Here is a 24,904-nt window from a genome sequence, read left to right as displayed (position 1 = left end):
CCCCAGCTCTCAGGCCTGGGATGGGTGGCAGAAGGAGAAGCATTGGGGACTGAATGGGGAAGTGTTGGGGGGTGAGGAGAGAGTTCCTGGGGGACTTCCAGCCCCCATTTCCAGTGACAGGTGGGTACAGGCGCCATCCCTGAATCAGCGGGCAGTGGGGCTGCTCAGCAGAAGGGCTGACGGGCTCAGCTCTGGCTCCAGAGTGTGAAGGTTTGCTGAGCACCTGCGTGTCCGCTTGGTCTCCAGTGAAGGTGGCAGGCCTGGAGTCAGAAGAGAGGGAGGAGGGGGGACAGGGCTGAGGGAACCACGAGGACAGTGGTTGACGCCCGAGGACGGGAGTGATAACCTAGGGAGGGCCCTTTCAGGACACGGCGGGTTCAGGACTCAGCCCCAGTGTCCATTCCATCTAAAATGATGGTGGCGGAGTGGAGAGAGAAATTCTACCTCCTTTTGCAAAGGCCAAGCCCAGGGGTCACCCTAAGCAGGGGCAGCCCGAGGTGGGCGGCTTTGCTGGTAGGGGTCCCACAGGTCCCATTCTGTCCTGCTTTCAGAATATTTCTTCTCTTGTTGTTTCATTATAGTCTAAAGAGCTCCAGATTGTCTCCAAAGGGAGGTGAATCCCCTGGGATCATCTTGTGGAAGACTATATTACAGCCTTTACTTACTTTATATGTAGGAAAAATGAAAGAAATGAAGCTTTACTAAAATCTAATGGCAGGTGTGTCTGGGGGTCTCATGCAGGAATTCTGAGGACGCAGTGGCTGGTCAGCTGTGACACCAGCCAGCCCCAGGGCATGGTGTCCAGGAGCCCGGGATGAGCCCCAGCTCTGTGATTCTCTAGGAGGACTCAGCATAGACGTGTACTCACAGCAATGATTAATTACAGAGACAGAACATAAAGCAAAACCAGCAAAGCGAAAAGGCACGTGGGAGGCAGTCACGGGAACCAGGTCCCAGCGTCCCAGAGCCTCTCGCAGCGGAGTCTGGAAGGATGCCCTTGACTCCCCAGCACCGACGTGTGACAACAGGTGGAATGTCGGCCAGGGAGCTCAGCACACTCGGCGCCCACGGTTTTTACTGGGAGCCAGTCACCTGGGTCCCCTCTCCTGAACACTTAGCCAAACTCCAGATTCTCAGAAGGAGGGCAGATTTGCGGCATAAAACACGCTGTCTGCACAAACCGTTCAGGCACAGGGTCACTCTTAATCACTGGGCAAGTGGTGGGAGCCTCCCCAAACCCAGCCTCTCAGGCACCGGCTTAAGCGAACCTTGCCAGCAGGCTTTGGGCCCGTAGGCTCCCTCTTCTGCCCAGGCGTCCTCACCCATTCTTTGCTTTCAGTTCATGGCACACATTGCAGTTTCCAGATGCCCAGTTAAATGTATACTGTCGAGTTTTAACTAACTTAGCTCATTTGTACTATCATGTCTTAATGAGTTTGGCCCTGCAGAGTAGACAAGTGGCCGGAAAATAATGGCTCCAGGGAAAGCATAAGTCAAAGCAAATATAATAATGCCAAGCATATTGGAGTAATACTTGTACCCAGAGTATGAGGTCTTTGTCTGCCACATTATGAAGAAGAATATTCCATCTCTTGCCGTCCTTTTTAAATCTGCTTGTTCTGTATGTGTTCATGTTTTAAATGGTTTTTGCTGATAGAGGAACATGGTCAAAAACACTTGGAGACCACTGGTCTTCACACAACCACTAGCTCTCAAAGTGTGCTGGCGTCAGCCGGGGAGGTGCTCCCGGCTGGTCAGCGGCTTCCCTGGGTGTGCTGTGCTTCGGCTACCTCCTGGGCAGGGTGGACCTGGCTGGGGTCGGGGGACCCTCTGAGGGGCCGGCAGCAGGACGCAGAGGAGAAAGGGCTGGACTAGGTCACGGCCTTGGGTTCCAGGCTTAGCTCTGGAGCCAGGCTGCATGGTTGAGAGAAATACCTCAATGCCCGGAGTCTCTACAAAGGGCTTTTCTCACTCAACTGATGACTCCAGAAAAATCACCCTGGTTTTGGTGGTGGCTGTTTTATTCATTTGTTTTTATCATTGTATATTTAGCTTCTGCCTAGTAATCCTTGTTGAATGAACAGATGAATGAATGAATGAAATGATCTGTAAGGCCCTATGTAACTCCAGCAGTCTAGGAATGTGAAATCTCATCATTGAATAAGCTCAGGTCTAAGTTCCCAATAATTGACTCCTTCGCTGTCTCTGCTCTGCTTACTTTTCTTGCATCCTTGTTTTATAATATGGCCATCCTACACTTCTGTAGAGTACTGTGGTTCATTCTTGCCTGCCTGAAATTTTCGAAATTTAAAGAAAAAGGTTGAGTCCTCACCTGTACCATTACCAGCGTTCACGCCTCACGTGTCTGTGTTTCTGACCAGTTGCGGTAATACTGTTGTCTTTGCTTAGGGGGTTGGTCTTTCCACTTCCCTAGCCAGTTCCTATTTTTGCAGATAAAATGTAAACAGGAAATGTTCTGTCTCTAAGAAACTGGGGAGCCAAGGTGCTAAAAGGCAGAGTGGAGGGACTGCATGGAGGGAGCATATCTGGGAACCTCCTACACGACCGCCCGCAGCCCCGGGCTGGATGGGCCGCTGAGGCCTGGCAAACCTGCTGGGCTCTGGACACGGAGAGCTGAGCTGAGCTGCCCACCCCAGCCGTCTCTCTCTTTCCTTCCATACTCACCTACCTGCTGAGTCCAGCCGTGGCAGGTGGGGGCCTTTCAGAGGTTAACTCAGCTCAGCAGGGCTGAGGGAGAGCAGAGGAAAGACCATAGCCTAGAACCGGGGCTCAGGGCGCATACAGCCTTTCCGTCCCCGTGAGCGGGAGGCCCCAGAAAGTAGTGGCGCACAGCCCAGGGCTGGGCCGTGTCTGGGCGCCCGGGAGATGCGTCTCCCGGGTCTTGGAGGCTGTCCAGACCAGCCAGTGAGGGTGGACTCAGGAGAGGCTGGGGCCTGGCCACGATGGCCGTCCAGGTGGAGAGTGGGCACCCAGGATGCCCCCACGACCTAACAGATGGTTACCGGCCACCCCCGCCTGCAGGAATCAGGCTCTCTGCTTTTATTAGGGCTGGTGGTTTCCGGCAGCCACCAGCCTGGGGCCAGGGATCGGGGCACACTTTAGGCCTAGGGTCTGGTGAGAGCCAGATAAAGCCTTAGTCCTAAGTGAGGACCTCAGGTCCAAGTGTGGGCTCGGGGACCAAGGCTGGACCCAGGCAGCATCGCTCCTGTCTTTCTCTAAAGGCCTGAGGAGATAGGCCCACGGTGGGAGTGGGGAGGTCACAGCCCCTCTCCTCTGGCCTTCCACCCCATCACTGAGCAGCCCCGCATGATGGCCGGGAGCCGGGCTGGTGCAGCTGCCGGGCAGGGGTCCCTGGGGCCAGTTCTGGCTGAGTCCTGCCCTGCCTCGTGGAGTGGCCGGGTCACTAATGCCCGAGGAGGGCCTTGCAAGCTTGCTGTCCTGCCCCATCTCAGCCCCCAGGGCTCAGCACCACCCCCACCCCCCGCTGTCTACACCCTAGGAGCAAGGAGGACTGTAGCAGAGCTTCCTGGGGCCACCTGGTCTCCTAGAGACTTGGGTGAGGAGGTGGAGAAGTCAGCAATTATGGTCCCCTCACAGGCACCCAAAAGGCCGTCGAGAAAGGAAAGGAGGAACGGAGGACCAGAAGGCTGGTCTGTGGATCCTCTGTGCCTCTCTGAGTGACTGGGCTGTGGGCCCATGGAAGGCAGAGTTTGAATCTCACATGCCTCTGCACCTAGGGCCCTGGGTCTGGTGAGTGGTTGATAGAACCAGAGGTCTATCAGATTGACACGTGATGGAAGGACTGTTGAGGCCAGTGAACCTCCACCACATGTAAAGTGGAGCATCTGCCCCTACCATCCGGAGTCCCACTGCTGGGACACTCTCATAAAGCCCAGGTCCGTCCACCTGGGCGATGCTGACCCTCTGTTTTCTCGCGGCCTCTAGGTCAGGACCTGGATTCTCACCGTGGGCTACACCACCGCCTTCGGAGCAATGTTTGCAAAGACATGGAGAGTCCACGCCATCTTCAAAAACGTGAAAATGAAGAAGAAGGTAATGGCTCCTTCTGTCGCAGAGTGTTTGCAGTGTTCACCTGTGTTTATTTTTAAAAGACTTCTTAGGCGCCTACTGTATGGCCAGGCACTGGGCTTCTTGCTGGGGATTCAAGCTAAACACAACCCGCCCCCCTTCCCAACCCAAACCCCCAACTCCTGCAGCCTCCTGGGGAGATCAGACACGTGACAAATTGTTTACAAGGCGGGGTAATGAGGGCTGGGTGGGTGCGTGTGGGGTCTTGGGGTACAGCACTCAGGGGTTGGGGTGATGACACCCGCGCTAAGACCTGGAGGCTGAGCGGGAGGCAGAGGCTGAGGGCTTACCCATCTCCCAGGGGGAGCGACGTGCAGGCAGGCCTGGGGAAGGGAGGGGAGAGTTCAGCTGCTGAGGGGTCCCTGCGGCCAGGGTACAGAGGAGGCTGCACGGGAAGGCAGGAGCCACAGTTGGGAATTTGAACTGTAACCTGTGGGCAGTGAGAAGCCTTGAAAGGGGAAAGTGAAACAGGGAAGGGGCCTGATGCAGTGCTTCCATTTTCAGAGAGGACCTCAGAGGACGGGAGCCCTGCCTTCGTGTGGAAGGAAAGCGTTTGCCACCCGTGTCATTGGCCGTAAACACCAGTGTTGGTCAAGCTCAGCCCTTAGGATGCATTCAGAGAGCTTTCCCCACACTGGTCTTTTTTAACTCCTCCGACAGCTGGCACTTATTTTCCCTTACTCCTAGAGAAAATTTCAGGCAAGCCTCCTGACTTAGAAGGTTGTCTGGTCAACAACTAGTACATGGAGTCCAGCGTTATATCCAAAACCCCAGACTGCGCTCAGCGGCAGCGCCTCTCCCTCCCCCAGCTCGTCCTGAGCCGTCGGTCGCCTGCCCTGGGAGAGGAGGGGCTGTGGATGAGCTGCCGTTCTGTCTTGCCAGGCTGAGTTTCTTCCCCACCATCCCATCTCCAGGGTTTCTGAACCCTCCAGAGTTGGGGCTTCAAGTGGGGGAAGGGGCAGGAAAGACCTCACTTCTCAGGAGCAGCACTGACCTTGCTGCTCCTGAGAGGATAAGCGGGCCCTTTAGGTGCTCATGAGCTCCCCTCATAGCTCAGTTGGTAAAGAATCCGCCGGCAATGCAAGAGACCCTGGTTCAGTTCCTGGGTTGGGAAGATACGCTGGAGAAGGGATTGGCTACCCACTCCAGTATTCTTGGGCTTCCCCTGTGGCTCAGACAGTAAAGAATCCGCCTGCAATGCGGGAGACCTGGGTTCGGTCCCTGGATTGGGAAGATCCCCTGGAGAAGGAAAAGACTACCCGCTCCAGTATTCTGGCCTGGAGAATTCTGTATGGTTCGTGGGGTCGCAAAGCGTCGGACTCGACTGAGCAACTTTCACTTTGGGCGCTCATGGAGTCCTTCTGTGGGATTGTCAAAGCCCCCGTTACCGGGCCTTACTCTCCTGCAGTGCCCCCAGCATGGGGGAAATACCCCCCCGGTGGGCCACTTGTAGCTCCTTCCCCAGGCACACAGCAGTACCCCAGTCCTGGGCTCGCCCCTCCAGCTTGCCTTGGGCACAGCCCTCCCTCACCTGGCGCCCACACTGCTGCTCCCGAGGCGCTCACGCATCCTTCACTCCTACGCACTCGGAGGTGGAGACTGACCCGACTGTAGCCATGTCCCCTCTTCTGCTCCACGGTGGAGCAGCTGGCCCATCATCCTCCCAGGGGTTTCTCAGGCAGGAGTCAGACGTAGGCTCACCAGGTCCCCAGGCTGCAGGGAGCCTAGCATTCAAGTCATCTGAGTGTTCTCCTGAAGCCGCCCTCTTGATCTGAGGTCATAGAGGAAGCATATCCCCCATCCTCTCACCTGGAGATGAGGTGAGATAACATCATGACATCACTTTCCAAAAGTCCTCTTCTTGATTCAACTCCCCCTCTACCGCCCACGTCCCCCCTCACACACTTTTTAAACCCCTGATGTGTTCCTAACCCATTCACAGACCTCTCCTTCCAAGATCCTGCCCTGTGACCTCACCCTGCTCTGGAACATGGTACCTCTTTTCTGTTCTGCATCCCAGACTTGCATCTGCCATCCCGTTAGCTGGGTCATGAGCCCTCGCGCCTGTGGCAGACAGCAGCGAGCCCAAGGTGGTGGGGCCAGCAGGAGAGCAGGCTTCTCCTCCCTGCCTCACCGCTGACCTGCTCTGGGTCCTTTGGGCAAACCTCTTCATCTCCTCCCTGCTGAGATGAGGGGCTTCCCTGCTGGCTCCGATGGTAGAGAGTCTGCCTGCAATGCGGGAGACCCGGCTTTGATCCCTGGGTCAGGAAGATCCCCTGGAGAAGGAAATGGCAACACACTCCAGTACTCTTGCCTGGAAAATCCCATGGGCGGAGGGGCCCGGTGGGCTACACCCCATGGGGTTGCAAAGAGTCGGACACGACTGAGCGACGAGGACACACACACGTCATCGCTCGGGGCCTGATTCCTCGTCTGTGGAGTGGGGGCACCCTGAAATGGTGTCGTCTCCTGAGCTGTGCCTCTGTCTCTGCCCACGGGTCCCTCTCAGGCGGCAGCCCCACCACCAGCCCCTTCACCACCAGGGCTATCCTGGGAGCCGCTCTCCAGCTGGGGAGGGGGCTGTAGCCTTGGTCTCTGTCCCTCCCCCCCCCCCCCACTGGACCATCTTGGGAACCACAGGCTGCATTTGGAGGGAGAAGAGAGCTCAGGTTTGCCACCCACCGCCTGTGCTCACCAGAGGGCCTTGCTCTCACCGGGCCTCAGGGGCATTTGTGACACACCCTTCTGTCCATCAGATGAGGAGCCTGGCCCCCTGGTCCTTCTCGGCGCCGACTGCACATTACAGTCAAATGGGAGCTTTTGAAAACTACAAGAAGTAACCCAGCCCGCACCTCCTGGGCTGGAGCTGACCAGTAGGAGTCACTAGACTTCCCCGAGTTGTACTAATATACAGCCTGGATTTCTGTCTAGACCAGGGTTACCCAGAGTATAAGCTGTAAAGCAGCGTCACTGGCATCACCTGGGAGCTTGTTAGAAATGCAGTTTCTTGGGCCCCAGCCCTAAGAGTCAGGTTCCTGCAGCCCGGGCATATGTGTTTCCACCTGCCCTCTCAGTGAAGCTGATGCAAGCCGGAATTTGACAGGCACACGTGACTTCTGGGGCCCCTCCCGCTCTGTGGCTCTGTCGTTTATGAAAAGTCCATTGAGGTTTTGAAGAATCAGTATTGGTTCCTTTGTGTCAGTATGTGATTCATGCATATTGTTATTGGTAATAAGAACTAGCCTTTGTTTTCCAATACTCATGTGATCACTAAGCAAGAACACTCAGATTGTCTGGCAACAATTGACAGAACATGCCACGGAAGACTTCAGGAGCTGAGCTGTCTGAAAACTCCACGGAGGCTGGGTTGTGATGTGGCCACGGCCGGCTATGCTGCCTGGGACACGGGGACTTGCTGCAGCCCCGGGGGTCGGGCTGAGGGAGAGCCAGGCAGGTGTCCAGGGAGGGGGTCTGTCTGAGACACTGTCAGAGGCTTTGAGTACAAGATTCAGTCACCAGTTGAGTCTGTTGTGAAAATGATTTAAGCCAGATGAACACACCTTTCCAATGCGAGACATTTTTTGCTCTAGGCTTTCTAGTTATTCCAGTAACGGCCTTGTGGCACTAAAGCTGAGTATCATTTATCAGCCAAATTAGAGGAGGTTAAGAGTATAGAAGAGAAATGTTTACCTTTCACAGATCAAAATCTCAAGTCAGGAACCAGATCGCTTTGAAAGGGTTGTGGCAGTCACAGGGCAAAAGTAGGATTGAATTCTCCATGATTCCAACCTTTTATGGAGCCATAAGGTCGGTTTTTATTGTCATTGTTTTGTATTTTCTTGGGTTTTTTTTTTTTAAGTTTAGACTTTTTTAAAGTGAGCCCCTTAATTTTTTTTACTGACACATGTACAAGATTTAACTGAATTTGTAAATGCAGTCTGACACTCTTTTTCAGTCTCTTTATCCTTTTCTTCCTTCCCTGGCTCCCACTTCATCTGTCCTCCCTCCACCCACTGTGTCATGCCTTCCCCAAACACACACAAATACAAACTTTACCCCATTTGGCTACATTCTTAAAGGCATTACGGGAAACAGCCTGCTAAAGGAAGCATTGACATGTGGTGACTTAATGCTTCTAAATTCCGTATTGTTATAGTATGTAACCATTTTCTTCCTAAAGATCAATGGTAAAATTCTGAATTGAGAAGCCTCACTACCACCATCTTTATCCTGCCTCTAATTTTTACTAAGGACCAAGTTGAAACACTGAGAGGAGAGCAGTAACTCAGAGATGAGATCTTCTGTTTTGCAGCCAGATGTTTTTTGGAAGGCAAAGAAAGTTTACTACATGTATAGCTTGATGCTGTTGTAAATAATACCATCAGGCTCAGAATTTCATCCAGGCTCAGCTTTAGGAAAATGCCAGGAGAGCATCTGTCATCTGAGTGATGGCAGGAAGGCAGCGCCGCTGGTCGTACAACCCAGGGGCACCATCCACGCTCTATTCCCTCTGGAATGGCATCCCTGGAAGCAGGCAATGAGCTGAGCCTCGTGGAAGACCAGTCTCAATCAAGTCAAAATATCTGAAGTCTTTTGAATAAATAAAGAAATGCCATTTTCTCAAAAGAAGATGTCAGGCAACTTTTCCTGTTAAAGTCAGATAGTGAGTATGTGCGGCTTTGCAGCCATGCAGTCTCTGTCACAGCCACTTAGCTGCTGGTGCGGAGCAGGAGCAGCTAGAGACACACTCATAAATGCCTGGATGTGACTGTGTTCCAATAAAACTACTTACAAAGGCAAACGGGGGGCCAAATTCAGTTTGCTGATCTGTGCCCTGAAAAACCGTGGGGAGTAACACTTAATAATAATAGTTGACATCTATTGATCAGGAACTGTAAACCAGACCATGCTGCTGCTGCTAAGTCGCTTCAGTTGTGTCCAACTCTGTGCGACCCCGCAGACGGCAGCCCACCAGGTTCCCCCGTTCCTGGGATTCTCCAGGCAAGAACGCTGGAGTGGGCTGCCATTGCCTTCTCCAATGCATGAAGGTGAAAAGTGAAAGTGACATCGACCAGACTGCGGTAATCTATCCATCTGTGTGGTCATCATCCCCTATGGTGTAGATGAGGAGACTAGCTCGGACGGATTAGGAGCCTTACCAAGGACACACAGCTAGTTAGTAAGACTTGAACTCAGCTCTGATTCCGGAACTTGACGTTTAATTGCTCCTGGGCGCCTTCACTCCCAATCTCTCCTTCAGTGAGGGCGGAGCACTGGTAGCCTCCTAGCCTCAGAGAGCGAGCTAAGTTTCACGGCATCAATGTGCAGCCTTAATGGAGGAGAGTTTGTGCAGCTTTTGAAGAGAAAGCTGAAAAATCAGGAAGGACGTCAGGGAAGCTGGGTGAGCATCAAGTGGGGAGTCCCCTTTTAGCCTGTCCTGAGTTCCTCAGGCACTTCTTCCTTTTGCCCCGACTTCTCAAGGCTAACGGGGTGTGACCTGGTTCCCCTGAGGGCAAGGGTCAAGCCAGGTTTCTAAAGCTATCATGGGCTCCCTGAATGTTTCTGTAAAATCTCAGGTGATGGGACTTGGTCAGCACCCCGCCCCCGGGTCAAGTGGTTTGGTGGATTTGATCTCTTTGGCCTTCACTCGGCAATACCCTCTTGTTCTTTTCACAGTTTAGCCACAGAGAGGCCTCTTGAGTTTTCATTTCTCCTTTAAGGATGGCTTTAATCATTAAAAGCCAGACCTGGTGATATTTCTCAAGCTTCTACTTCAGTTTTGTTGTTTATTTTTCTACGGTCTTTTCCAGAGCTGCTTCATCACATTAGCTTTTGTTTGGCCTTGGGGCAGGGCTAGGGGAGGGGGGCGAGGACACATAAAGACCCACTGAGGGAAAAACAGGTTAGCCTTGCCCCTGACAGCATTTGTCCCCAGGCCAGTCCCCATCAAATGCACAGAAAGTGGGCTGGGACTGTCACAGTGTGATAAAGATATCCCCGGCTGCAAAGTGGGACAGCAGTTATATTTCTTCTTTATATACTCCTTCATCTCAATCAATCCATCAGACTTTTAAGTACCAGCTGCATGCCAGGCCCTGCTGGGTGCTGAAGGTAAACAAGCAAATAAAGCAGGCTTCCCGTCTGTCTGGGGCTCCCCACTTTACCGAGGAGGGTGGGCCGTCTGCAGCTGAATACGGCACCTGGTCGCTGCAGCATCTGGCAGGTGCTACAAGTGTCTGAGGTGTGCTCTCTGGCGAGGGGAGCGGCTTGCAGGCTTTACCCCTTAGTGGCTCTGTTCCACTGAGCAAGTGGCTTAGCCCCCAGTGTTAGCCTCAGTTTCTCCAGCTGAAAAATGGGAATAATAACAGTGTCTGCCTTTATATGAGATGATACATATGAAACAATCAACCTCGAGGCAGGCACAGGGTTCACTAAACGGTAGCATTTGTATTTATTCTCCTTCTTGTAGTCACTACTATTACTAGTCATAATAGTAAGTATTGAACTTGTTAAGTATAATGAAGCATGGGAACAAAGGTAATTAGTTCTGCAGTGGGAGTTAGGGAAGCTTCCTGGAGGAGGCGACAGTGCATCTGAGTCTCCAAGGGTTTTAGCAGCCTGTCACATAGAGCAGAGTGTTTCAGACAAAAGAACCAGCACCCATGAGGGCCTGGGGTGAAAAAGCACAGCAGGGCCAGAGCCTGCGCGTCATCATACTTAACTCAGCACGTGTGTGTGTGGGGGGCGTGGATAAGCCAAGCTCATGAAAGGCCTGGAATGCCAAGCAAGGGAGCTTGTCTGGATTCTCCCCATGGGTGACGAGGAGCCCGGGGGAATTTTCAGGTGGAGCCGTTCGCTCAGCCACCCTTGGCTGCTGCTCGGGAAGCGCTCTTACATCCCTTCTGCCCCGGCCCTCCCTGCAGATCATCAAGGACCAGAAGCTGCTCGTGATCGTCGGGGGCATGCTGCTGATCGACCTCTGCATCCTGACCTGCTGGCAGGCTGTGGACCCCCTGAGAAGGACGGTGGAGAGGTACAACATGGAGGTAAGCGCCCGGCACCAGCCGGAGGGAGGCAGTAGGTCTCCCTGAGAAGGACGGTGGAGAGGTACCGCGTGGAGGTAAGCGCCCGCACCAGCCAGAGGGAGGCAGTCTCCCCGGCTGCCCCAGAGGTGCTTCTTGAGAAGAAATCAAGGTGATAACGAGGAAATCATCATAGCTCTGTGTGGACCCACGATCCCTATCAGGAACATCTCCTTATTTCTGTTCCTTTCCCTTGAGATCTGTATTACTCAGAAAGGCCAAATATATGGTCGTCACTCCTGGGAAAAGATGATGAGTTTGCCTAGATGTATTACTATATGCAGAATTAAGGAGAAAGTTTGGTTCATTTAAACCAGTGTATTCTTTACACATTGTGGAAGCCCCCATTTATATGATGCTTCAGTCAAGAAATTACATTGCTTTTTTAATCTCTCCTTTAAAGTGAGTTCCCTCAGGACTGCTGTTAGGGAATAAATACTCTGAAAGCTCCTTCTAGTTACTAGAGAATCTTCAAAGTGATGTCTTGTCAAAAAGGAGAACCTTACATAAAAGTACCGTTAAATATATATTTTAGTAGTCTTGCATTTGGCCTTACTCTTAAGTCGCATTGGTCTTCCTAGGATGCTCCAGTTAGGGAAGTTCACAATTAAGGAAGTTGAAGTGATGACTTTCTCTTAGAAGAGTTAAAAATGCCTTTGTTGGAAAGAATCAGCTTGAAGGCAGTGGCTTTACTATCTGATTTCCCTGTAGGTTAGCAGGTTCTATCGAGAAAACTAGAGTTTTCTCTAGGGCTCCCACTGCATTATCAGGGAAATCTTTTTGTGGGATTTAGTGTGAATTTCAAAACTAGACTGGAAACAGTCATTTTTATGCATTGGGGACATAGGTGTTTATCCTTCTGGACAAGAAAGTTTTCTAGCAAGTAAGTCGCCTAGCCTCATTTGTCCGGAGACAGGCAGAGGGTTCGCTGAGCCTGGTTAAGGAGTTACACAGTCGGAGCAGCGGCAGAGAATGCCGTCTCCTGACAACATGGATTTCGGGGAAGGATTTAGTGCTGTGCGCCTTCATCTCACTGCCTTAAGTGTCCATCCTGGGAGGAAGCAGGACTCCAGACAGGCAGACCAGACTCGGCAGAGGACAGACCTGCACTGGCTGTGCCCGTGGGCCAAGAGGGCAGGCGCTCAGCTGAGGTCCCTCGGGCAGACAGGCTGTGGCTGGAGGGGAGGTGATGTCTGGTCGTCACTTGTCTGCGCAGCTGACAGAGGAGTGGACCCGCCCCCAGCTCCATCCCAGGGGAATTCACCACCCGCCACCAGGGTTTGGAAATCCAGACAGGCTGTGAACAGGAAGAAGAGCTGTTATTGCCTAACTGGGCCCCACTGGCTCGGGAGGTGATAATCATAAGCAGTAATGCTAATAAGAGTAATGATAATGATGATGCTAGTAGCTAGAGGTGTGTGTTAATTTCACTGAATTGTCACAATAACTCTGTGGAATAGGTGCTGTCCTGAATTCCCATTTTAATGATGAGGAAACAGAAACCCAGAGAGATTATGTAAGGCACCTAAGGTGGCTCAGACGGTAAAAGAATCTGCCTGCAATGCGGGAGACCCGGTTTCTATCCCTGGATTGGGAAGATCCCCTAGAAAAGAAAATGGCAACCCACTCTAGCATTCTTGCCTGGAGAATTCCATGGACAGAGGAGCCTGGCGGGCTACAGTCCACGGGGTTGCAAAGAGTCGGACAGGACTGAGAGGCTGACACACGAAGGTCACCTTGCGGTTTAGAGGCAGCACCACCAGCTACTGCCTCACCCACGTCCCCATCCCGTCTTTCTATAAATGACAGTGCTCCGTAGTTTTCAGGTGTTGTCATAGACTGTTGACTGGTCTGTGAAGTGGGTTGGGCAAAGAAGTGTTTTCACATTCTGCACATAAAGCCTAAAATTAGCTAACAGAAATAGTCAGGCAGAGCCCGGGGCAGACCTGGAGCTAGGGCAGGGAGCAGAGAGCAGGCCTCGACGGCTTGGTGTTGAGCCCCACGGCCGCCGGCAAGGCCAGGCGCTGCCACCTTCACTCAGGGTTAAGGTGGGGCCAAGAGGCAACAGGGTCCCCGGGATCCGGCTGTGGCGGGAGAGGCTGCAGGGTTGGAGTCAGCCTGAATAAGCTGACTCCGGAAATAAACGCAGGAAGCCTGCCCTTTGGACCACTTGCAGGAGATGGGCCTTGTGCGGGCCATCAGTGTAAGTGACAGGTCACCATCGCTCACATCACCTTCCTCCCTCGTTTTCTGTGAAGCTCTGCTGCTGCCCGTGGCTCTGTGCCCAGAGGCCGAGCCTGTTCCAGACCTTCCAGGGATGGCTCTCCAACTGAGGAGGTGCCGGCTGCCACGAAAGTGCTTCTCTGTATAGAAGAGCCCGGGAAGGAGGGGTCCTGCCGGTGGCCTCTAGACTCCGAAGGGGGTCTGGCCACAGCCCCGGATCAAGGCCCCGGGCCCCTGTCTCTGTGTTTCTCTCTAAGCATCTGCTGAGACTTCTCCCCGAGCCTTCCCTGGCGGGATCCTCTCTTCTCTAATTTCAGGGCGCCCTGTCACTCTGTCGCCATGGCAGCAGAGCCTTTGATTTGTGGATCCACAGTCCTGTCGGCTTATTGTCATTTTTCCACCAAACATCACCAAGCTGTTGGTTGATTTCCCTCAGACCCTCCACTGTCAGACTCAGCAGGATGGCTGAGCAGCGTGCCCAGGGGCTGAGGGTGCTAACTTCTCCTCGAGGGGCTGTTTTCTCTGGAACCCCCAGCGAGAGGGAACGTTTATGCTTGGGGGTGAGGTGATGAAAGGTCTCTGTGGTCTGTTCTCTCCCATCCTCAGACCACACCGACCTCGGATGCCTTTGGTCTCCCTGGATGCTCTGAACACTTCAGGAGTCCGCCTGCAGGCCTGGCTCTGTTTGCACTTTCAAGCCTTTGTCCGTGCTGTCCCCTTCTTCCAGAACCTTCTCTGACAAGTAAAAGAACTTCAGTTCCAGGCCCTGTATTAGTTGATGGGTTCTTGAGCTCCACCAGATTTAAGCCCCTGCTCTGCCCCACTCCTGTCCCCAGCATCTAGGTGTTCCTCTGAGGACAGGCAGCCTGTCTGGCTCACCCCTGCTGTGTGCGGGGCCGCCCGCATCTGCAGGACAGCGCTTTGTAGATCAGCCTCCTGAACCGAGACCTCAGCTGCCTGGGAGACGGGGGTGAACACCGTAGTGTGACCTCGAGCTCATGGGGCCACAGGCTAGTGGGGGGCGGACAGTACTCATGCAGATAAGCAGATAAGCACAGTCACATGAGGCCGCACAGATTCTGGGAGCAGCTGGAGGTCAGGAAACAGGGTGACAGGCTCGAGAATAACAAGAGATCTGGGGCAACTTGTGGAAGCGTCGGGGGAATGAAACTGATTCTGGAGTCCGACTGGGGGCTTCCCAGCTCCACATTTATTCATTTGTATGTGACAAATATTTGTATAATACTTGTCGTGTGCTAGATATTATTCTAAGTACATGATGTTCAGCAGTTTTTAAAAGTTTTTATACTTGTCAGGTTTATAGAAAAATTTAATGGAAAGTATAGAGAGTTCCATGTATGTCCTCCCCCAAACACCGTAGTTTCCCCCACTATTAACATCTTGCATTATGTGGTATGTTTGTTACAACTGACGAACCACTACTGATAGATTATTACTGGCTAGAGTCTATAGTTTACATAGAATCCACTCTTCGTATTGTACATGACTCTGACTCTTTGGGACCCCATGGACTGAGCCCGCCAGGCTCCTCTGTCCATAGAATTCTCCAGGCAAGAATACTGGAGTGGGTTGCCATGCCCACCTCCAGGGGATCTTCCCAACCCAGGGATCGAGCCCAGGTCTCCCACATTGCAGGCGGATTCTTTACCCTCTGAGCCGCCAGGGAAGCCCAGGAATACTGGAGTGGGCAGCCTATCCCTTCTGCAGGGGAACTTCCTGACCCAGGAATCAAACCGGGGTCTCCTGCAATTACACGCAGATTCTTTACCAGCTGAGCTACCAGGGAAGCCCCGTACATTCTGCAGGCTTTGCCAAATGCATAAAGTTGTGTATCCACCATTACAGGGTTACACAGAACAGTATCGCTGTCTGAAATACCCTCTATGCGTTACCAACCCCTGGCGACCACTGACCTCTCACTGTCTGCATGACTTTGCCTTCTCCAGAATGTCATGTAGTTGAAATCACACATGATGTAACTTTTTTAAACTGGCTTCTTTCACTTAACAACATGCATTTAAGAGTCCTCCATGTCTTTTCGTGATTTGATAGCTCATTTCTTATCACTGAGTCGTATTCTGTCGTATGGATATACCAGTTTATTTGCCCACTGAAGGACATCTTGGTTGCGTCCAAGTTTGGAATAAAGCTGCTGTAAGTATTTTTGTGTGGAGTTTTATATGGGCATAAGTTTTGAACTAAAGAAGCAAGACTGCTAGATCATTTCTAAGACGATGTTTAGTTTGGCCAGACCATCTTGTGGCAGTGACATCTGCATTCACTTCAGCAACGAGTGGTCGTATCTGTTGCTCCGTCCTTGCCAGGGTTTGGTGGTGTCAGTATTTTGGATTTTAGCCCTTGTAATGTGTGTAGTGGTCCCACATCGCTGTTTGAATGCACAATTCCCTGATGACGTATGATGTGGAACATCTTTTCGTATGCTTATCTGCCACTTAGATTTTTTCTTTGGTGAGGTATATGTTTATATCTCTTATGCACTTTTTAATTAGAGTTTTAAGGATTCTTTGTATATTTCAGTTTTTTGTTTGTTGTTATTGTTTTTTGGCCATGTCTCACAGCTTGCAGGATCTTAGTTCCCCAACCAGGGATTGAACCCTGGGTTGTAGCAGTGAAACCACCAAGTCCTAATAAGTCAAATAAGTTGAATATCGGTTCTCTGACTTTCACTCTTCAGTATAGTGTTGGCTATTCTGGGTCTTTGCGTCTCCATGTAAATTTTAGAATTAGTTTGTTAACATCCACAAGGTAACTTGCTGGGATTTTGTTTGGGACTGTGTTGACTTTATTGATCAAGTTGGAAAAAACTGGTATCTTGGCAATATTGTGTCTCTGTTCATGAACATGGAATAGCTTTTTATTTTGATCTATGTCGATTTCTTTTGTCAGAATTTTATAGATTTCCTCATAAATTTATACATATTCTGTTAGATTTATACCTAAGTATTTTACTTTGCTTTCAGTGCTAATATAAATGGTGTGTTTTTAAATTTCGAATCAATTGCTCGTTGTATAGGAAAGCAACTGACTGTTGCATCTTACAAAGTCTTTTGAGTCATAATTGCTTGTTAGTCCCAGGAGTGTTTCTGTTGATTCTTTAGGAATTTCTACATAATCATGTCGTCAGCAAAAGGGACAGTTTTGTTTTTTCCTTCCCAATCCGTGGGCCTTCTGTTTCCTTTCTTGTCTTATTTCTGTGTCAGCCAGCATTCCCAGTGCAATGTTGAACAGGAAGGTGAAAAAGGACAGCCTTGCCTGCCTTCTGATCTTAGAGGGAAAGCACCTAGCTTCTCAACATTAAGCTTGACGTTAGTTTATCATTTTTCTCTAAATGACTTAAAAATATATACACTGTGGTTCTGCTGTCCAAAGCTGAGGGTGCCTTTGGGGAGCTGACAGGAAGGACAAACGATGACAGAGGTGGAGCCTGGGTCATTAGGGACCTTGTTTGCTCAGCAGAGGAGGTTAAAGTTCAGAATTAAAGACGTTTAATCAGGGAGCGGCATCGTCGGATTTCCTGGCTGCAGGATGAGAACAGGTGAAGGGGTGAGGCCAAAGGGCCGAGATGGCTCAGAGACGGTCTGGGCGGTAATCCAAGCAGGCGCTGATGGAGATCTATGGCGGGGCAATTGCAGTGGGCACAGAGAGAAGTGGGTGGGTTTGAGAGACGTGACGGAAGCAGACGTGGCAGGCCTTGGTGGTTGATCAGCCCTGAGGGGGAAGGACAGGCAGGCAGCAAGGGCGGTGCCCGGGCTTCTGACCGGGTGACGGACACTGGACCTCATCACGGAAGTCAGGTGCAGGATGAGGAGCAGTTTCTGGAGGGAATGTGAGGGGTTCCTTTCTGGCAGAGGGCCTCAGAAGATGATGCAGGGTCCTAGAGCCCAGGGAGCAGTTCTTCCAGGGGGCAGGGATTTGGGAGAGGGGTGGTCAGCACGCTGAGCGTAGGAGATGTGGGGCTGAGTGTGGTCACCCAGGGAGTAGGGCCGGTCAGAATGAAGACGTCCTGACTGGAGCCCAAGGAATCACTAAGCAATGATGGAAACAGGACGCGGTCAGGCCAGGGGACTCTGACCTGGGGATCAGTAAGCACGGGGGTAGCCAGGAGAGAGAGCTCCCCGGAGATGGGGGCAAGGGAGAGGAAGCTGTCCCTGCCTGGGGGGTGTTTGAAGAAGGAGGGAGAGGTCTCCAGAGACGAAGGCGTCCAGCCAAGACCAGGACTCACAGGCCCCCTCCACCCTGACGGCCCAGGCCTCCGTGCTCCCGCATGGCACCTCAGCCCTGCACCCTCTGCTTTATGGAGTCTGATGGGAAGGTTGGCTGTCTCTGTATCTCAGATGTAGCAGGTGTGGACAAACCTGCCAAATATGCTATAAAGATTTTTAAAATACAATTTGTATTCTTGGAAAAAAGGGGGAAACTCTCCTTTTTTGTCTACCTACTCTACTGGTGGTGATGGTGAGTAGGTGTTGGACATATGGGTGTGGTGTTCAGGGCGAATGTGAACTGGAGAGGGGAGCTTGGGTGCAGTCAGCCTATAGATGACCGAAGTCGTGGCTGAGAGCCCCAGGGCCGGCGGGGGGCACATAGGTGGGGACCCCAAGGGGCCAAGGACGGACCCTCAGTTACCCCAGTGATTGGAGGTCTGGGAAGCAGGAGGTAGACAGCAAAGGAGACCTAGAAGGAGAAACCATAGAGACAGGAAGAAAATCAGATGAGTCTGGTGTCTAGGAAACCAAATGAAGAAAATGTTTCGAGAAGGAAGTTTTGATGAAGCATGTCAAATGCTGCTTTTAGATCAAGTAAGATGAAAACCAAGAACTGACACTGTGGATGTGTGTGCATACACACACACACCCATGTGGAATTTTTTTTCTTTTAAGGAAAATAACTTGAGCTCATTCCCCCCATAGTGAAAGCAGTGTGTAAGGATGGTGTGAGGGCAACCTGGGAATCTAGATGGAAGGGTTGTCTGCTTTCTTCCAAGCCTGCCTTCTCTACCGGGCCACTGACTAGGCCTCCACCTGCCTGTTCTGAAGGGGTTTGGAAAGAGAGGGGAGATGATCTCTAAAGGCCGACAGCACTAAGGACCACCAGCGTTGACGCCCAGTGGCCCCTCAGGCAGCATCCGCAGGCTGCCTTGTGTTCCCTGAGCGCCTCCCATCTGCTTCCCAGACAGGTGGCGGTAGAGATGGAATCACGTGCAGATGGTCACCCCCGGGAGCCACGTGTGACGTTCACTCACAGAAATGGCAGCAGGCTGGCGGCATGGGCTGCCAGGCAGTCCACCCCAGGAACCACCTAGGCGCTGGGCCCTGTGGCTTTCTGGCCATCCAGACAGTAACTGAGTAAAGGGCACGCTGGGCCAGAGGAGTGTTTCAAACTTCCCTCCAAATTCTCTGCTTTGGCCGTGTTTCTTGGTGGAAGCAGATGGGGGCTTTGGAAGTCACGGGCTGCACTTGGCGCTGAAACTGGTGTCTTATTCCAGTTACGTTTCTATGGAAACCGATATTGGAAGAGGCAAATACATAAGAGTTTTAAATAATTTTAACTCTTATCTTCTGCCTCCCTCTATAGTTGCGCTGAAAAAAAAAAGAAAATCCAATCCTAAAGCAGACGCTTTCAGAAACATCTGGTATCTTCATAAAGCTTGCCCAAGCTCTATCTCCCACTGTTCATTTTGAAATAAGAAAGATGAGAATGGCGGGGTGAGGGGTGTGCTCTGTGGGCTGCCCCTGGGCATCCTGGCAGCCCAAGGCTTCAATGTCAAGGTCACATTCCAACCAGTGGGTCATCGCTGCCAGCCCTGAGCAGCAGGACAGGGCTCTCATCGCGAGCCATCCGTGGGTTCTGGGTGGACCTGCTCAGGCCCCACCTGAGGCACACCTCATCCCAGCCAGGGTCGTGGGACTCCGCTGGACCTTGGGTGGGTCCACTTGCTGAGAGCTCTCCAGCACCCTAAGCCCCCCCAGGAGAGGGGTCACACCAGCTGACGTCCTGATCTGATGTCATTCAGCTGTTTAAATCCTCCCACCACCGTCGACCGGAGGGTGAGCTCACTCCTTCGCAGTTCAGGAGGCCCTCAAATCTGGCCTCACTTCCGCCCCTGCCCCACCTCATCTCTCAGACCCCTCGCTCAGCCCATGCTCAGCTCCCCTCAATACTGACACTTCTCCACAATGTCCCACTCCCTCCATGCCCATGTACCTGCTGTCCTCTGCCCGGGACACCCTCCTTCCCACCCCAGAATGCCTTCTCGGTGCTAAAACCTCCTAGTCGACCTTCAAGAGGCGGTCAGAAGCATCTTCTCCGGGAGCCTTTGGGACAGTAGGCTGCCCTGGACGCCACCGTCTGGGCCCTGCCTCACCCTGCTGGCCCCTCATCTGGTCAAACACTGGTAATTATCTGTCTGCGCACCTGGCCCCGCCTAGTCTGGGACCTCCTCAGAGGCCAAGGCCATCTGCGTGTCCCCAACACCCACTGGCAGGGCCTAGCTCGCAGTAAGTACTCAGTAAATATTTACTGGATAAATTGTTCCCTCCACCTGGAACTCTCTCCCTGTGCCTCCATATGTCCGAATTCACCCCATCTGTCTGGGCCCATTAAGCCGACTTCTCCAAGAAATGTCTTTGCCAAGTTGCAATTTAATTTAATATTACACTCTTACCTTTTATCAAGGGCCCACTTACAAAGCTAAAACTGTCAATTGAAGAATGATTCAGCATTTTCTATAAAAGACTGTTGTTCAGTGTGTGACTTAATGCCCCCGACATAAAGATCCACAGGATAGATCCTCAGAAAAGTGCCAGGAAATGGGCTGTGCTCACCCCCAAAGCACCCCGCAACCCCGCCCCGGCATGAACTTGCATCTCCTTCCTTCCTTTGATCAAGCAATCCTAACTGAATAGGCCACTCTGTTTTCTGTTTAACCTTGGCTGCCAGAAAGCTGGAGCCAAACTCAACACTCAGCCGTCATAGCCATCGTTTCTCAAGCTCCTGAAGGGTTATCTCGCCTTCTGACCGTTCGACCTTACTTTTAACTGTCCTGTGGTGTTTGGGCTTTTATTGGGTGCTACCTCAGGTCCTCTGGGAGAAGAGACACGGTGTAAGTTCCAGATTAAGTTATTAAAATGAGAAAACTAGGTGAGATTTAATTGGAATGATGTGCCAGAGAGACATTAAGGATGCCCGCACACATTTTCCTTCTGGCAGGAATCCCGGCTCAGCTCCAGCTGCCCTCGGCACTGTGCGCCCCGGGGATGGACAGGCCACTGCCGGAAGCCCACAGCTGGGTTTCTGGAGCATCTCTCCTCAGTAAGGCATCTTGGGCCCATGGGAGACTGCAGTTTGTTTCCGCCTCCTTATTGACTTCCCTAGTGTCTTCAGGAGGTACCTGGGCTGCTGAGGCCCCTCAGGACACAAAGCTAAAGATGCAGAACCCACTGCACCCGGGGACGGCCCTGTGGTGAGACACCCTCGTCTCTCCCTCTCCAGGTGCTCCGCAGGCCAGTGGGCTGTGCTAGGAATTCCCAAGTGCCATGGGGCAAAACAGCTGGAAAATTATCGCCACACTGGCATCTTCTGACCAGTTAGCAAAGACATTCCAGTTCTTGAGCAAAGACGGCCTTTTAATACGATTCCCGCCACGTCCATGTTGGCAGAAACACGGGCTGTGGCAACACAGAGACATCGCCGGTTTTTGGGGGAATTCCGACCAGCCCACCTCTCCAGCCGGCCGCGCCTTCTCGCTGCTGGGAGTCCTGTTGTGCGCCGCGCTCGGCTCCCGGGCGCCTGCACAGTCTGATGGGCGGGATGAGAGGCACACGGGACGGGCTGTCGTCTTCTCCGTGACACGTGTCTCCAGATTCCTGGGTTTATGCTGGCCTTATGTGCTGAGATACTGGCTTGCTTTTCTAGAATACGAGCCAGGATCGGGTTTGGATGCACTGTCCCTCAGAGGCTGAAAAGTGGAAGAGAACCGGGTGTGCAAGTTTTGCTCATCATAGCACTTGTTCACAGAGAATCAACTGTAGCCTCCGCCTGCAGCAGCGTCACCGCAGGACACTCATGGCGGGGCCACCTTCTAGGATGGTTATTGTGGCAAACGGAACGAACGCGAGGCAAGAGTTTCCGTTCCAAACCGGCACATGGCACTTCCACTCATGTTTCATCCTCCCTAACATTTTAATTCTCATGCCTGGGTTCAGCAGGGCAAGAAAGAGCAGTCCTACTATGCACCCAGGAGAGAAGGAAATAGGTGTTGATGTTCAGCCGTGATGACTACTGTAGTGCCTCCCATCCACTTCCCCTCACTGTCACAGCTGCCTGCCCTCCACGAGGGTGAACCCCATGAGACGAGGGAGGAGGCAGGATTGTGTATTATTCACTGCTGTATCCCCAGCACCGGCAAACATGCCTGGCACACAGAACACACTCAGTAAATACTAGTTGAACAATTGAATGAAGCCAGTCTTAGGGCAATCTTATTATGAGATCGGTGGGATATTCTCTGAGAAGTTCTGTGCTAGTCCTGCATACTCTACTACCAAATCCTATCCCAGTCCACCACTTCACTCCTTCCACGGAGGTCCAAAGGACCATCACCTCCCATCCCAGAGGGGTGCTACAGTTGACACGCACTGCACAACAGGGACAATGAGTCAAGAACTTCATTGCGTAGGTCTCACTCAGCTGTTTACTGTTGTTACCACGACTTTCTAAGCAGGCCTGCTCCCACTTGTAGCCCTTTCCAAGTCATTCTGCATGGCAGATATCTTTTCTTAGATATAATTCACGTACCATAAAGTTCAGTTTTAAAATATATACTGCAGTGGTCTTCAGTACATTCATAAAGTTGTACAACCATCCTCACTATCCACTTCCAGAAAAATTTTCATCACTCCTAAAAGAAACCCTATTCTTTTTACCCATCACCCTGTATTTCTGTTCCTCTCCAGCCCCAGGCAACAACTAATCTACTTCGTGGCTCTGTGGATTTGCTGACGCTGGTGGTTTCATACCAATAGAATCATACAATAATATGTGACTTTTTGTGTGTGGCTTCTTTGACTTAGCATAATGTTTTTAAGGTTCTTCTATGTTGTAGCATGTATGAGTGCTTCATTCCTTTTTATGGCTCAGTGCTACCCCCCTATATGGATATATTCCACATTTCATTTGTCCATTTCTCAGCTGACGGATATTTGGGTATTTTGCACTTTTGACTGTTTTGTGTAGTGCTGCCATGAGCATTTATGTACAAGTTTTTATGTGAACATGTATTTTTACTTCTCTTGTGAATGTACTTGTGTGTGTATGTGTATCAGTTCAGTTCGGTCGCTCAATCGTGTCCAACTCTGCGACCCAATGGACTGCAGCACACCAGGCCTCCCTGCCCATCACCAACTCACGGAGCTTGCTCAAACTCAGATGCATCGAGTCGGTGATGCCACCCAACCATCTCATCCTCTGTCATCTCCTTCTCCTCCTGCCCTCAATCTTTCCCAGCATCAGGGCCTTTTCAAATGAGTCACTTTTTCTCATCAGGTAGCCAAAGTATTGGAGTTTCAGCTTCAACATCAGTCCTTCCAATGAATATTCAGGACTGATTTCCTTTAGGCTGGACTAGCTGGATCTCCTTGTAGTCCAAGGGACTCTCAAGAGTCTTCTCCAACACCACCACATCAATTCCTTGGCGCTCAGCTTTCTTTATGGTTCAACTCTCACATGCATATACGACTACTGGAAAAACCATAGCTTTAAGTAGATGGACCTTTGTTGGCAAAGTAATGTCTCTGCTTTTTAATATGCTGTCTAGTTTTTTCATAGCTTTTCTTTCAAGGAGCAAGCATCTTTTAATTTCATGGCTGCAGTCATCATCTGCAGTGATTTTGGAGCCCAAGAAAAGAAAGTCTGTCACTGTTTCCATTGTTAGCCCATCTATTTGCCATGAAGTGATGGGACCAGATGCCATGATCTTAGTTTTTGAATGTTGAATTTTAAGCCAGCTTTTTCACTGTCCTCTTTCACTTTCATCAAGAGGCTCTTTAGTTCTTCTTCACTTTCTGCCATAAGGGTGATATTATCCGCATATCTGAGGTTATTAATATTTCTCCTGGCAATCTTGATTCCAGCTTGTGCTTCATCCAGCCCAGCATTTCACATGATGTACCCTGCATAGAAGTTAAATAAACAGGGTGACAGTATACAGCCTTGACATACTCCTTTCCCAATTTGGAACCAGTCCATTTTTCCACATCTGGTTCTAACTGTTGCTTCTTGACCTGCATACAGATTTCTCAGGAGGCAGGTTAGGTGGTCTAATATTCCCATCTCTTGAAGAATTTTCCACGAATTGTTGTGATCCACACAGTCAAAGGCTTTGGCACAGTCAATAAAGCAGGAATAGATGCTTTTCTGGAACTCTTTTGCTTTTTCAATGATCCAGCAGATGTTGGCAATTTGATCTCTGGTTCCTCTGCCTTTTCTAAATCCAGCTTGATCATCTGGAAGTTCTTGGTTCATGTACTGTTGAAGCCTGGTTTGGAGAATTTTGAGCATTACTTTGCTAGCGTGTGAGATGAGTGCAATTGTGTGGTAGTTTGAGCATTCTTTGGGATTGCCTTTGGGATTGGAATGAAAACTGACCATTTCCAGTCCTGTGGCCACTGCTGAGTTTTCCAAATTTGCTGGCATATTGAGTGCAGCACTTTCACAGCATCATCTTTTAAGATTTGAAGTAGCTCAACTGGGATTCCATCACCTTCACTAGCTTTGTTCATAGTGATGCTTCCTAAGGCCCACTTGACTTCGCATTCCAGGATGTCTGCAATATCAGTAATCCAAGTCTATGCCCCAAACCACTAATGCCAAAGAAGTTGAAGTTGAACTGTTTTATGATGACCTACAACACCTTCTAGGACTAACAACAAAAAAAGATGCCCTTTTCATCATGAAGGACTGGAATGCCAAAGTAGGAAGTCAAGAGATAACCTGGAATAACAGTCAAGTTTGGCCTTGGAGTAAAAAATGAAGCAGGGTTAAGGCTAACAGAGTTTTGCCAAGAGAATATACTGGTCATAGCAAACACCCTTTTCCAACAGCACAAGAGATGACTCTACACGTGGACATCACCAGATGGTCAGTACAGAAATCAGATTGATTATATTCTTTGCAGCCAAAGATGGAGACGCTCTATACAGTCAGCAAAAACAAGAACGGGAGCTGACTGGCTCAGATCAAGAACTACTTATTGCCAAATTCAGACTTAAATTGAAGAAAGTAGGGGAAACCACTAAACCATTTAGATATGACCTAAATCAAATCCTTTATGATATACAGTAGAAGTGACAAATAGATTCAAGGGATTAGATATGATAGACAGAGTGCCTGAAGAACTATGGACAGAGGTTCATGACACTATACAGGAGGCAGTGATTAAGACCATCCCT

General features: G+C 51.0%; 1 protein-coding gene across 2 annotated transcripts in view; it reads left to right on the top strand.

Moving 5' to 3' along the window:
* The window catches only part of GABBR2 (gamma-aminobutyric acid type B receptor subunit 2), a 353,521-nt gene that overhangs the window by 289,256 nt on the left and 39,361 nt on the right, over positions 1–24,904 (top strand). For both annotated transcript variants that reach the window (XM_065908009.1, XM_065908010.1), the window contains exons 12-13: positions 3,967–4,074; positions 11,034–11,156. In XM_065908009.1, coding sequence (XP_065764081.1) covers positions 3,967–4,074; positions 11,034–11,156 — 231 coding nt within the window. The remainder of the gene's footprint in view (positions 1–3,966; positions 4,075–11,033; positions 11,157–24,904) is intronic.

This window comes from Muntiacus reevesi, chromosome 17, assembly GCF_963930625.1.
Source record: "Muntiacus reevesi chromosome 17, mMunRee1.1, whole genome shotgun sequence".
In the NCBI taxonomy this organism is placed as follows: Eukaryota; Metazoa; Chordata; class Mammalia; order Artiodactyla; family Cervidae; genus Muntiacus; species Muntiacus reevesi.
This window is presented reverse-complemented; position numbering and strand designations above follow the sequence as displayed.